Source organism: Cyclopterus lumpus, chromosome 21 (assembly GCF_009769545.1).
Source record: "Cyclopterus lumpus isolate fCycLum1 chromosome 21, fCycLum1.pri, whole genome shotgun sequence".
Taxonomy (NCBI): domain Eukaryota; kingdom Metazoa; phylum Chordata; class Actinopteri; order Perciformes; family Cyclopteridae; genus Cyclopterus; species Cyclopterus lumpus.
In genome coordinates, this window is record NC_046986.1 from 18227509 (window position 1) to 18242668 (window position 15160).

The 15160-nt window shown below is 45.0% G+C and overlaps 1 protein-coding gene across 1 annotated transcript; it reads left to right on the forward strand.

Moving 5' to 3' along the window:
- The first annotated feature begins 2904 nt into the window (after window positions 1–2904).
- On the forward strand, window positions 2905–15048 carry ccdc80 (coiled-coil domain containing 80). Its single transcript, XM_034562344.1, has 10 exons — window positions 2905–4455; window positions 4609–4806; window positions 5161–5624; window positions 6033–6380; window positions 7316–7472; window positions 9230–9366; window positions 10514–10665; window positions 11450–11553; window positions 13124–13207; window positions 14089–15048. Exons 1-10 carry the CDS (start codon window positions 3762–3764, stop codon window positions 14397–14399), a joined length of 2649 nt encoding a protein of 882 aa, XP_034418235.1. The 5' UTR covers window positions 2905–3761; the 3' UTR covers window positions 14400–15048.
- Window positions 15049–15160: the final 112 nt, after the last annotated feature.

Genomic DNA, 15160 nt, shown 5'->3' on the forward strand with positions numbered 1-15160 from the left:
TAATAAGCATTTAAATGCTTTTAGTTTTTTTTCGTCTGCACAGCTTTGCTCACATGTTCTTCTTGTGCACCTAATGAGGGTCTTCTCTATCTGCTCCTAGCCAGTGTTATTGGGCCATTGGGCCATTCTCTAACATTTGTCATATTCATATTGTCTCTTAATTTTCTTTTAAGAGACAAAATAAGAGAAGGCAACTCCCGATGCACCAAATGTTCTTCATCATCTGAATCAGTTCTTACCAAAACCCCCAAAAAAGCAACAAACAAAATGTCAAAATCGAGGCTTCAAAACATATCGCTTTCTGCATGAGGCCCATCGTGTCAATGAAAGGGTCCTAACTCTCCTGTTGTTGCCCTCTCTTGAAGCTTTTCATGGTTCATGGTTTATCAAAGGCTCAGCCCGCTCTGCTGCAATCCATCATTTCACATCACTCAGGATTTCCTTTTTAAAATGTGGACATATTTGTCCGTGTGCGCTCATGGGTCACGTGAAGGTGCATGTGTGTAGCATGTGACAGGTTAGCCTCTCACTGACCTGTCAGCGGGCTGATGAAACGGGAGAGTTCAAAGGTCCAGGGTCAAGGTCGAAGGTCGTCGTGTTTATGAATGCAGCCCCATGATTGGACGTGCTGCATCAACAAAAATTCACCGGGGTCAGGATGTCACTGTGGACCGAGTGAGCCATTGTTTCTGATGTTGCCACCAGTTTGGTCCCAGTTGACATCCCGAATATGTCCACATTTCTCAAAATAAAACCCTGAGAAGCTGATGAACAGGTGTTCTTCCACAGTGAGACTTCAGAAACACAGACACTGCTTCCCAATATCTCCTTACGTGTCTGTAACTGTCAAATTAAAGACATAGACATTTTGATGGATGAAACTCGTAGGTGTGGCCACTTCCTCTTAACCCTGACCCGATCTAAACATGTGAGATGTAGCAGGCCACCACTCATGCACACACCACTAACTGATTTATGAGACATTTTCACTTTTGAGCTTTGAAAAGGTCATAGAGAACTCAAGATTTCAGTCAGGGTTCAGACACATTGCACTCCCCAAGAAGGCCTTTGAATAGAACATGTGAGACACAGATGAGTCCGGTGGGATGTCAGACTCTGTGAGTGGATTTTAACAGAAAAAGGGTGGTGCAGGAAAGACGAAATGTTCTTTCTTTCACAACGTTTCCTGTTGTTTGCCCTCAGACTCAGTGCTGAGCTGTGCCCAGTGGCATTCGGACTAATACCATCCAGAATGCACTGTAGCCTGCATACTGCTTTTGAATTCAGCTGATGGACGTCAACCAAACTGCAGTTTTAAGTTAAACTTGACAAAGAGTACTTTGTTGTTTGTTTTGTAAGATCTCCCTGGAGTTGTCTCCCTACTTTGAGCAGCTTTTCTAAATGTCTTCCAGCTGTGAGACGCTGCAAGAAGCTCTGCCATTCTGTGTTTCGTGGGACAAAATAGTGTCCAGCAAATATAATTGCCGATATTAATAATTTAATACGTTTCTGTTGCAGGTTAATGACAAAGAGAGAAAAAGAGGCTACTATAGAGACACAGGTCTGACTGAGCCACACAACCAGCTTTTATCCAAAGCGACTTACAGTCATTTCATGTTACATTCATACACTGTAGACACAGCTACAGGGAACAATTCAGGGTTAAGTCTTGCTCAAGGACATATCGATCATGTTGTAAAGTGAATATAACACTTTATCAGATCTGCTGGATGCTGGAAGTGTAGGTCAACAGGTCAACAGGTCAGTGTCAGTTGCCACATGCAACACGTGTTTTAAGTGCATCCTAAAGCTCGGTTACAGCATCTGCTTCCCTCATGTGTACTCGCATATGAATGTGGACCGCCACTTATATGACTTTACTGGTTTGTTTGAATGTAATGAAAAAGGTCTGTAATAAAGAAGCATCCGGATGGCAGTAAAATACATGTTTCAGCTGGCAATGATTTGCACTCTGGCTCATTCAGAGTGATGTGACCAGAAGATGGCGGTGATTCTGTGTACAGTTAATGTAATTACAGAGTAACTCAAACATGTTGAACTCACGTGAGCGATCACTCTCTCTTCTGCAGTTATCATTGGCAGGGTGCTTCAGGCTGCGCTCGTCAACCAAGAAACATCCATCCGTGGACAGTTGCACCGCCTGGACAACCCGCACGTGCACTCTGATATAAACAGAGTTTTCTACCGAGCCCAGCAGCCTCTAAATATGTGATTATGTGATGGTGAATATAAACACCTGATGTCCTCTTGTTCCTCGAGGAGGTTTTGAGACAAAAGAGACTGTGTTGTCTTTTTTTTAAATATGTTTTGAAGTAGTAAGGTTGAGACAGAAGGGAAGTGGAGTTGGTTCACTGCTGAGAGGCTTTTTATTGCTTTAGCATTATTTTGTAGCCTTACTTTGCCAAAGGGTGGCCGGGAATATATTATTACAAGTCCGGTGTTGCATCTTCACCACTGACAGACGCCACTTGTAGCATCTATAAAAAATAGACGTGGTTATCACGTTGCATTATATATTTAGGTAGATGCAAAATGTATTCTGTTTAATGTAAACTGGCAGCTGGACAGCATGCACTGTAGGTATAGTGTTTAGTCTTTGCAGTGCGAGTGGATGCGGCTCAGACATAGTGATTTACTTTTCTTTACTTAGGCCTTAATTACAAGCTGAAAATGGGGAAATGGAAAGAGTCTGATTTGGGATACAAAAAAAACACACATCATAAAAGACCAAAGCCAGTCATTGCAATTGTGTTATTATCATGGCACTAAATGCAAAGACAACATTTATTTTGTTCCTTCTCTCACAATAAACAGTAGAAGAAGTAAATGGATGATCAGGCTCTAAGTTTAAATATACAGCAGGACTGGATTTCCCTCTAACTCGTCTGCTTCTGAGTTGCGTATGCAGCCCCACATATTTCGAAATGTGCTTCTAATCAGCTACTTTAAGTTGTTGTAAAACACCTTGAAACCATCGCAGCCAGCGCGGGACACACACACACGCAAATGGGTGTTGCGGACTCAACTGGCAACCCACCGTCCCGGGGCAGGTCCTGACGCTGCGTCCGCAGGCTGAGGTTTGTGTTTGGACATTTCTGGGAAAGCCTCCAACGCTCAGTGTTGCCAAGGAGAACCTGCGAGGGAGCACGAAGGCACTTCTTTCCCTGTGCGGACTCTTTCTTGCATTGTGTCGGTGGTTCCTCCTTCCTGGTCCCCGGTGATCGTCTCCCAGTGCATTGGACATACACAATGCCCGAGGATTAATTGGATACATTCATTTATCAGGGTATTTTTAACGTGCGTATATTTTTGGAGATGTGACGTGGTCCAAAAAAACTTTTCGCCGAAAGACTTTCATTAATCCACCCCAGCCCACCCCCACTCCCGAGGGCTGAGGAACTATTACAAGGTTTGTGGATGTTTGTGTAACAGATGAGCTTTATACTCCGGATCCCCTGGGATTATACTAGTAAACGGAAGTGTTGCTGAGATGAACTGTTTACGCGCAACGAACTCTCCTCTTCTGAGCCTTCTCTGTCTCGCGCAGGGCAGACGGTGAAGTGGACTTCCTTTAGCAGAAGACATGCTCTGAAACACCTCGCTGGCAGACTGTTATGTGCCCATCACTGCTCACTGTATGTCTTCATCTGGAACTAATTGATTAGCGACCTCAAATGCACTAAAAGACGCGGCTCCGCCACTGGATCTGGATCTTCTACTGTGTCTGACATCTCGCCAGCATGCGGAGGGCTTTCGTTCTCACGTTAGCTCTGATTTATCTGCTGACTTGGACAAGTGAGGCCGACAAAGAGACTCAACTCAAGCGGGTGCAATTACACAGACGCTCCAGACTGGGACGTGCCCAGCAGGGCGCGTCGGACAGGAAGCGCCCCGTCGGGCGGATGCGCCACGGGTTCGGTTCGGCAATCTCCGTGCACGCGTCCAGGAAGGAGGGAGATGTGCAGGCGGACGAGGGGGTTCCACTTTCCGCCAGGACAGGGTCTGCGCAGGCCAAGAGAGCAGGAGGTCACAGTTACGGGCCGAGGAGAGGGGCGGCCGGGCAGATTGTCTTGCCCCGCCGGCCGAACACGCTGCGAGACGAGGGCACTCAGGGAGCGAGAGCCCGGGTCACCCGGATGCCCAACGGCGCCGGGTCACCAAACCTGCTGGCCAGCTTCGCGGGGAAGAACCGCGTCCTGGTGATCTCGGCGCCGCACGATTCCGACGGCTACTACCGACTGATGATGTCTCTCCTGAAAACAGATGTGTACTGCGAGCTCGCCGAGCGACACGTCCACCAGGTGGTCATCTTCCATCAGGAGGGAGAGATGGGGGGCAAGGTGAGGAGGATCACCGCGGAGGGGAAGGTGATGGAGGAGCCGCTGGACACAGCGCTCATCCCCAGACTCATGAGCGTCCTCAAATTGGAGAAAGGTAAGTGAGGGGTGCACTTTGTTCCTTACTTCAAATAACTTTGTCTACAGCCATGAGCAACCAACCTGAGCTCATGGAGCAACACACACACTGCTCCTGACTAGCTGCAACTGTTTGTATCCAACATGTGATGAGTGCTGTGGTGTCCTGCAGGTAAGTTTGGGATGGTGCTGCTGAAGAAGACCCTGCAGGTGGAGGAGAGGTACCCCTACCCTGTGAGGCTGGAGGCCATGTACGAGGTGATCGACCAGTCGCCCATGAGGAAGCTGGAGAGGAGCAGGCAGACGGGCTTCGTCCAGAAGTGTAAAGCAGCAGGTGTGGAGGGCCAAGTGGAGGAGGGCATGCTCACAGGTGAGATACATATATATTGAAGACTTCTGCCTACAATGCATAAAAGAACATTCACATTCATAATTCTATCTATTTCGTCAGAAGAAAACAGTTTCTAGTTTCTTGTTTTGTAGATTGACCAGAGTAATCGGACGTCGTCCGGCAATACTTGAAATGTTTCTTTTTTTAAAGTCAGCAAATCAGTGATTGGAAACAATCACTTTATAAATTAGCATTTTTAGTTTTGGATTGGACAAATGCAAATGTGATGAAGAAATCTACTTTCTCAAGGTACATGCTCACAAAATAGTAAAAAAAGAAACAGAGGAAAAGGTTTATTCTATTGTCTGCCTTTCTGTGTGTGTGTACCCATAGAGGCACCAGTAGGAAGAAAACCGGGGAAGAAGATCCCAAGAAAACCCACAACAACAACAACAACTACAACAACAACAACTACAACAACTACAACCACACGACCAACCACCACCACCACTACAACCCGGCCCACCACTACTACTACCACAACCAAAGCAACAACAACAACCAAACCAACCACTACCACCACCAGAAGAACCACCACAAAACGACCCACCACCACCACCCCCCAGAGACCCACCAGAGCCCAAACCACAGCCCTGATGCTCCCAGCCCCCAGAACCACCGCTGATCCTCACTCCTACAACCACAGAGAGAGGGAGAGGTACCCGGCTAAAACCACCCCGGCTGGAGACAACCGCACCGACAAGGACAACAGAGACCCGCACGGACGCAAGCTCGTACCTGCCACACACAAACCCTCCAGGATCAAACCCACCAGGAGGAAGAACGGGGGAGAGAAGGTGAGGTAAAAGTGTGTGGAGTTGTATAATTCAGGCATATGAAACTTGTGGAAAACAGAACAGTTTTGGGGATGTGTATGATTAGAAAGGGGAGCTAAAATAGGCACAATGATACTAAAATGCATGTCTTCTTTTTATTTTTTATTTATAGAGATGACTTCTTTTTTTTCTCATTGTGTAAATTAAGTGTCAGACTTTTCTTCACATTTTCAGCCTTGATATATAAATAGAAAGTTGTGTAAATAAGAGTTTATGTCTATTAGAGTATTATTTGCTTAGATGCAGAGTTTGTGTGGCTCTAGAATGTGCCTTTTAAACAATAATTAATCACTTATTCATTATTATTCAGCAAGAAAAGTGGACAATTACTCCTTTTACTCATTTACCAACATATATTTATCCGTGCAGGTGTTGACGAATGAGTACGAGGACAAGTACGAAGCGGGCAAGCCGACCGTCAGTGAGCCGGAGGAGGCGGAAACCTTCACCGACATCAGCCCCACCAAGAAGGTCAAGGGCAGGCACGAAAAGCACGACAAGAAGAAGAAGAAGAACGACAAGGCCGCCAAGAAAGCGGAGAGGAGAGCAGGAAAGGCAGGGAAGGAGGGGAAGATCGGAGGCAAGAAAAATGGAAAAAAGCTGTCTAAGTACCCGGAGAAAGAGGACTACCCGAAGCCCACAAGGAAGCCAACGACCCCTCCAAAGGGATCTCTGGCGTCCTTCCTGGACTACTTTGAAAGCAGGAGGCGGCTGTTGGTGAGAGCATGACATAACTCGCTACCTCTCTCAACCAACTCCCATTACATACGCATATCGTTTTTTAAAGGCATAACACGCTGATCGACTCTTTCCCCCGAGAGTAAGACGTGAAGATCGACACCATCGTCAGTCTTTATGCAACGCTTAGACCACTGGCTGTAGCTTCATATTTCATATACCAATCTTCTCATTTATCTCATTCTTAGCAATGAAGCAAATATACATATTGTCAATCTATTTGTTTAATGTTCATTGTCAGCTGTCATTGAGTTGCCTCCATCAGTAGTATAAATTAGTCTCTTTCTGTACACCAAAATCACATGTGGTTAACATACAATTTCTTCCCACAATAAGTGACAGTAAACCGTCTGTTTAGAGCAGCAATGCAGCAGAAATGTCTGGCCAAACTATTGAATATCAACCCAAATGAGTTGTGGAGAGGGAAGAGGTGATTGAAGGTATTTTTGCAACTCCAACTTCCCCCCCAAAAAAAGAGCACTGGCAAGTTTTGAAACCCCAAGCATCTGGATAAGTAATCAGTTGCTGATTAATTAATTTGTGTGCGGTCAACAAACCGGCAAAACACCTCTGTGCTTAGGGGCTGCACACCATTCACTCCTTTCCCCTTTTTATGGACTATAATGTCTTTGCTTAAACAATCACACTGAGGTGGTCTGTAATATGAACAGGCATGAAATATGTGCAGCAGCTATCTGACACAGCTGTGTGCTAACAGACTGCCTGACTCTGTTTTGCAGCCAATGTAGATTCTTATCACAGCAGTGCTGCAGGCAGCCTGGGGAAATATGCCCCCTCCTTCGCCTGCAGGTCAATGTAAACATCACCTCTTCAGCCCACTGTGTATGTGCGTGCGTTTTTCTTTTTTTTCATTGCATATACATGACACCGTAACCTTCTTTCCCTTCCTCCAGCTGATTACGTCCCCCGGTGAGGAGAGCAATATGTACGTTCAGCAGCGGGACGAGTACCTGGAGTCCGTGTGTGAGATGGCCATCAGGAAAGTCTCCATCATCACCATCTTTGGGTCCCTGACCAACTCCACCATGAAAATTGACCACTACCAGCTGGGTAAGTGTCGTGCAGTGCGAGCACACAGTTTTGACTTCTGTCGACGGGGCACGGGAAGGTCAAATAAAATTAAAATAAAACGTCAAAAAGGTGATTGGCATTTCTCTCAGACACATCTGACCCTTCCGTCTGCTGGGGCTGCCATTGGTCCTCCCATCTTGTGAGTCATGCACCGAACTCAGAATAACGAAGTCTCTGTGCTCGTTTTCCACATTTTAAAAACGTACCGTTGTTTGATGTTGTGACTGCACTTCACACTGCAAAATACCATCGTTTTGAAAAACGCACTGCGTCCTTTTGCTCATGTTTATTGATCATTTTGAATCTTACATACCGGGATGTATAAGAAATCCGCAGCATATTTTGCATCTTTTAACATAGAACTTTAATGAATACCCAGAACAGGTGTTCTGCCATCTTTCTACCATGTAGATTATCCAGTGTAATATCAGTAGTTTGATAGAAGTTACCTGCCTCGTCCCAAAATGTTATTATTTTCACGACAGGATGCTTTCATTGTATTTGTATTGATGAGATACGAGTGCGTGGGCCTTCCTGTGTGAATTGAGATGACATCATACCAACGCACACACTGCTCTCGTGCTATTGTGACAGCTATTAGAAAACCTCCCTTCTCTTAAACAGCTCACACCTGTTCAAAAGGAACAACACCTCTGCTGGTTTTATGAAATGCGCTGTGACATTGTCCGTTTTTTTTGGGGGGGGGGGGAATTTTATGAGTCTGTCACTCCCGCGTAATAACGAGGTTTTACCCAGATGGATCGCTGGAAAAAGGGCTGCTGTGATGTCACCCGCCCTCCCCCGTGGTCGGGCTCGGTTACACTTTTGTTCCACGTACAGTACATACCGGCCAGAGGGTCAGTGTGTGTGTGTGTGTGTGTGTGTGTGTGTGAGAGAGGATGTACTGTATACAAACAAGCGTCTCTTTCAGTGTCGCCCCTCCCTCCGTTTAGAGTGACCACATAGCGTTTGAGTTTTAAGTTGGTCGTTCGGTCTGTAGCATGTGATGAAAGTTGGTATGTTGTGTGTCCTTCTGTGTGTACAGTGTGTGTCTGCTGTCTGCTGTCTGCAGCGTGTGCCAGGGAATTCCTGACTTGATCGCTCACACACATTATACGGCACAGAGAGTGCGTGTGTGTGTGTGTGTGTGTGTGTGTGCGACAGAAGATTTCAGAGAAAAGAAAAGCTGCTCTTTGTCGAGCTTGTTCCTGGTTCATCTTTCAAAGGAAACGTGTTTGGACCTGAGCAATGGAAAATATATTCTCCATTGCTCAGGTCTCAGAGCTGAAAACTCAAATTGTGTTTGTGTTATCTTATGGTTTTAATTAATTTTATTTAAATAGAAAAATGCATCATCACAATTATACTTCATTTTCCGCTAAGAAGTCCGACAGTTATGTGACTTTTTTTATGGTTGTCTAAGAGATTTTATTAGCAAAATGTGACCAAACCTTTGGATGTTTATATATATTAAATATTATTATGTTTAGGTTTCACAACTACAGACTATTTTGTAATGAGATCACACAATACGCAAAGCAAAATTGTCCCCTTCCCTACTTCCTACCCCCTACCCCCTACCCCCTTGCTCGGACTACACCTATCTTTGAACTTTTCTACATACTACAGACTTGTAAGTTTGTCTTGTTTAAATTTGTCCACAGACAGAATTATACACCTTCACAACACATGGCGTGAATTAATAAAACATAAGCTGTCTCTCTTTTATTCTCCAGAAAAAGACAAGCCTATGAAGGGTCTTCGCCAGGAGGACTTGGAGAACCAGGATCTGATCACAGAGCTGAGGAAAGAGTTTGGCATGACCCACGATGACTTCTACATGGTCCTCACCGACGCCGACATGAGAGTCAAGGTAGGAAGTCGCTCCCCGTAGACGCGTCCCGGTTCATACGTTGAGGTCCGTCCTGCTCCCACAGCCTTCATTTCCTCTGCGGGACCTTCGGGAATCACATCCTCTGAACTATCCGTACTTTGAATGGGGACGGATTGCGAAGCATGATATTTTAAAAAGCAGGATTTTGAACGTACATTTCCTCTACGGTGAGAGTACTTCCCTTACTATTTCTATGGCTGAAAATCTTTTTTGAGAATACACAAAAATACAAAATAAAAACAAATACTAAAATAAGAACAATACGCAAAGTGCAGGTAGGAGGTTTTCTCTCCCGTTTCCTGGGTAATTTTGCAGATAGGAGGTTCCACACTTTGGCCATCGATTTGTGGCACCGCTGTCGGTCTCCACTCTCTGTTTACGGGTTCACCGCCCGACCCTTTCATCCTCTCTTTTTTCCCTTTGAAGATGGTTGGACCTGTCCTCTTACTGCCAATGCGCTGCCCTCACTAAAACACTGTTTTAATTCACACGACATGGCATTTCCACCGCACCTGTGTGTGTGTTTGTGTGTGTGTGTGTGTGTGTGTGTGTGTGTGTGTGTGTGTGTGTGTGTGTGTGGTGTGTGTGTGTGTGTTCGCATGCCAGGGTAAATCCCTGGGCTGTTTTTGGACAGGTTCATCAAAGGGGCCAGTGTTCCCCTCTCAAAGACAGAGACTGGGACGCCTGTGAGCGGACCAGGATGTGGGTGTTGGTATGAGACAGAAAGTGGCAGAGAGAGAGAGGGAGGAGAGAGAGAGGTGTGAAAAAGTTAGAAGGAGATTCAGCACATCCCGAGGAAGGTGTGAGAGCGTGTTACATATATTCATGCTGAAGTTGTTGAGCATTTCATAAATTAAATGGGAGGCTGTGTTTGGCCTTGTGCCGCTTCCCAGAAGTTGTTGTGAGGAATGTTTGTGATGTGGACCAGACCCACAAACATGTTCCAAAACTCCACTTCCTCACTTCGTTGTACAACAGTTTAATGAGCATTGTTTAAAGCAATGGGATTCTATTTTCATGCGCTTTGTGCCTTTTTCAGATTTCTCTTATTTCACTTATTCATCCCGTGGTTTGACCACATTTTGGAAACAAGCGTAACTGGTTCTTGTCGATGTTCTTTCGTCAGCAATCCTACGAGGTTCCCATCGCCATGAAGGCCGTGTTAAACTACATTGACACCTTCTCCTCCCGCATCCGAGAGATGGAGCAGCAGAAGAGAGACGGGGTCGTCTGCAAGAAAGAGGACAAGCCCAGATCGCTGGAGAACTTCCTCTCCAGGTAAAGTTGTTTCTCTAGGTTTTAAATGCACTCCACGGCCAAAAGCATGTCTTTATGGATCTGGCTTTTGTGGAGCATTGTTTGATGATTTCATGAAGCCGTTTACCACACTATTGTCTAAAATATAATTAATGTAGCACTAAGCTTTCACTTAATTATTACTTGCCCAAATGAACTCTTAAGTATACAAAAAGTATGGCCAAATAGCACTTATTTTAACGTGAATAAAAGCAACTACCAACCACCTGAGAGGGCATTGCGGTAAATAAATATCTCTTTCTTGAAATTGGCTTTAATAAAGCTGTCGGATTGAAAATTGTAGATGTTGACTTAGTCAAGTGTGTTGCTGAAGAGTTGCTTGTCAGAATTAGTGGGTGGTCCCAAAAGGCTGCTTCCATCAAACAGCTGTTGTTTTGCTCAACAATCAGCTGGACCACAATTTACAGTGTTTATAAGCAGCGTTTGGCGGATTGCGGCAGCCGGTCTGTTCCACTAATATTAAAAGTACCTCAAGGCTGAATCTTTGCACTCACATATTTTCGTCAGATGTCTAAAGCAGACTTTTGTTTCCATGGAGACCTGAATTTCAGTTTCAGATCATCGTGCTGAGATCTGGGAGTTTTTACTTTTTTTTTTACCATAATTCGGGGTTGTCACCCTGTGGCAGTAATAGCATGGCAACACGTTGGTGTACGAGCACAGACTCCTCGTCTTAGCACGGAGCTTTCACTGCTGCCCCTAAAAGTGCCACTTAAATCCAGGCGGAAACTTTCTGTGATTGCAGGTTCCGTTGGAGACGCCGGCTGTTTATCATCTCCGCCCCCAACGACGAGGAGTGGGCCTATCAGCAGCAGCTCTACGCCCTGTCCAGCCAGGCCTGCAACCTTGGTGAGTCACCCCAAATCAACCTGCCACTCCGTTTGACTGTGACCCGTCAATTAACTCTTTAGAGGAGGGGAAGTACACATGGGAAAAATAATATTTTAAATCATGGCTAGATTTTCTTGTGTCATTTATACGGCTCTCATTTTGACATTGTGGTGCTATTTTATGCCGTTAAGTGCACATTAAAGCTGTGAGGACTTTCTCCTTTGGAGTTGTTTTCTGTCCTTTCTGTGTGTGCTCAGCCAGAGTAGCTCCGCTCACACTGACGACTCTTCCATCTATTTCCTGTTGCTGCAGCCAGACGAAAACAAATAAACAAAAAAAAAGAAATTAAAAAAAAAGAAACTTCCTACCTGGTTGAGAAAATGCTAAATCTGTGAGATGGAGCTCTTTTCCTTCCCCAGTTGGTCCACTTTTCCACAGCTCCTAAAATGTTAGAACAGTACATGAAAAACATCTAAGACATTTATCTGAACAGATTTATGCAAGATTAATTGTAATTGGCCACAGTGACCTCCACTTCTCAGTAAAAGCAAATATCTGCAGCCGTCTGGAGTTTCTCTCCTGCTTGAACCTCGTGTTTATAGGGATTCAAGTTTTCTGACTATTTGTTCCTGGCTCTCGCTTCTTTCCCATCACACTTTCTCATAATCCTCAAGTCAGGAACATAGATGCATTTGTCACATTCATGCCTTATGCACCATCTGCCATTTGATACTCATGACGTTCAGGAAGATATAAATACAGTTTAACTCGGTTTGAAAGAGTCAGCGTTTTGGAGGAATTTTTTTAGCAGCAATGGAATGGAACATTAATATAAATAACTATGTTTTTTAAATTACCTGAAACTAAGGTACGGTCTGTTTTTTCGTGAGCTTAGAGAGAGCCTTGTTTTTATGTGACCAGAAGGCCCCCCGGAGTTCTCCAAAACGCTTGTGAAACTTGTAAAGACGGACACCGTTACCATGGTTTTTGCACAGCAAGTCTCTCGTAAGACACGGCGCGCTAGAAAGCGGTGCACCCATCGGTGACGTTGTGTATGTCTGGACACTTTCACACTTTTTCTCCATCGGAGTGAATCAAGTGGAGCTTGTCTTGCTTATCAGCAGACCCAGACCTGGTGTCTGTGAGGACTTGTTCCCCCCATCGTGTGTTGCTCTTGGCTGGGTTGGCACTCAGGGGCCGTTCCCTCCCTCGCTGCCCCGGACAAAGGCCTGTCCTGCTGACGGGGCTGGAGGCCTGAGAGGTTTGATCCTGGTATTCAGCACTCACCGAGTAAAGCCTGTGTTCTCCTGTGTTTAATGTGGGCTTTCTCGCTTCAGAGGAAACAAGAGTTTTTTTGGCAGGACTCTCCGGACCACCACGCTCTCCTCCCTTCACCTACAACCCAGTGCTTAGAATGGTTTCAATAATGAGACAAATCAGCTTTTATAAGCAGGACTGGGGGTTACGAAACAGTTGGTCAGCATATTACAGTCATAATGGTCCTGTTTAAACTCTTAACTCACTGTAATATATTCGCCTCTCCTTGATGTGTGTTGTCCATGTGGTTGTCGTTGCCTTTGTGACATAGGTCTGAGGCACATCGCCATTCTGAAGTTGACCGGCACAGAGCTTACGGATATGGGCGGCGTCTTGGAACTCTATCCTATCAATGGTAAGAGCTTTCTCATATAAAACGTGGTTCTGACAAGTGAAGTGTCTCAAATATGCATTCTCTCTACTGACCAGCAGGGGGCGACTCCTCTTGTTGCAAAAAAATAAGTCTGATTGTGTAGAAGTCTATGAGAAAATGACTTTACTTCTCTCTTGATTTATTCCCTCAGTAAACATTGTAAACAAGAGTTTATGGTCTCAACCTTTAGTTTCAAGTATTCGTCAAGACAGCATGATGTTCGTTTAGTAACTTATGGTCCATTAAGAGTCAAACAGACCATAAAGCATGCTTTAGGACGGGGCTACCCTGTTATTGACAGGTTGTTTTCCCTTTCATAGTGTGTTTAAAGTTTGTTACTGTGTAAAAATGTGCTCGGTGGTACTTAGCTCCACCCTCTCGTGCCACTTGTGGTTACAAAAAAAAACTAAGATCACAACGGCCAAAATGCCTAACCGGAGGCTTGAAAACGTCCGTCCACAAACCAATGGGTGACGTCACGGTGACTTTGGCCATTTCTTAGAAGTCTGTTCCACAACTCCACAGAATGGTGAAGGGACTCTAAGTTTAAAAGACCACTTATTATTTCACAATGTCCCCAGAGGAACCTCAAAGGTGGTTATTTACAAAAACACTTTCCATGTGTGTACCTGCTGTAGCATCAAAATAGATAACCTGAACAAACAAAACTTTGCTGGGAAAAAAGAAATGGGAAAAAAAAGAAACCGTGAGCTGTTGCCAGTAGGTTCTGGTTTCTGCTTTTGACATTTGAGCTCAAGCAATTGGAGATAGAGTGAATGTCAAACAAGTCTGCAAAGGAGAAACATGGCTGCACTCTCTCTGGTAAAAATGTATTTCCTACGCTGAATCTCTGCTCCGTCCAGGGAGTGCTACCGTGGAGCGCGAGGGGCTGTCGGGCAACCTGGTGAAGGACGTGAGGAACTACTTCCAGATCAGCCAAGAATACTTCTCCATGCTGCTGGTGGGGAAGGACGGCAACGTGAAGTCCTGGTACCCTTCCCCCATGTGGTCCATGGCCATCATCTATGACCTCATAGACTCCATGCAGCTACGCAGGCAGGAGATGGCCATCCAGCAGTCCCTGGGCATGCGCTGCCCCGAGGACGAGTATGGTGGCTACGGCTACCATCAGCACGGTTACCAGGACGGATATCACCAGGGCTACGGTTACTAACAGCCCCCCCCCCCCCCTCACACACACACACACACACACTCTGCCTTTCAGCTGGCGCTCGTCATCGTCGGCCCTCTTCCTTTTCACCCATGACTTTTTTTTCCCACCCTCCACCAGGCAGTCGGCTCAGACAGTGACGTCCTTGAATGTTTTGTAGCACTTAGTGAAAGCCTCAAAACTGTTGCTTTCACCTATCCAGACCTTTGATATATATATATATATATCAAAAGTATACTGCAAGTAATCGTAATGTTGCACAATGCTTTAATTAGAGCCGGCTAGTCAATAAATGTGTAAACGAGCCTGAAGGTTTAGAGATCTGTTGTGGACTTTTGATATTTTGGGGGATTTGTCATTTGAACAAAGAGTGTTTTGCACATTTATTATATTATCTGTCTCCTTCACTTGACCTTCCAGGTCAAATTTACATATTGATTTGACCAGCACACACTTTTTTTATTTTGTAGATAAGGGGCTAAAATAAGACATGTATTTATTGGACCATCTTTGCATTTGAGGTGCAGTTATCGATTATTTTATGAAAAGAAGCTGTCACATTATTTCTCTTTTGTAAAATTTCTGTTGCTATACAATGTTCCTATTTATACTCTATTGTGCTATATGACAAATAAACATTTGTTTACTTCCAGTAATGGTCTTTGAATTGATTGCAGGACAGTCCAGTCAATAGTGTAAACTTCTGCATATTGAATATGAATATTTTAGGCTACATCTCCTCCTGGTGGCCTCGTGAGGCGATG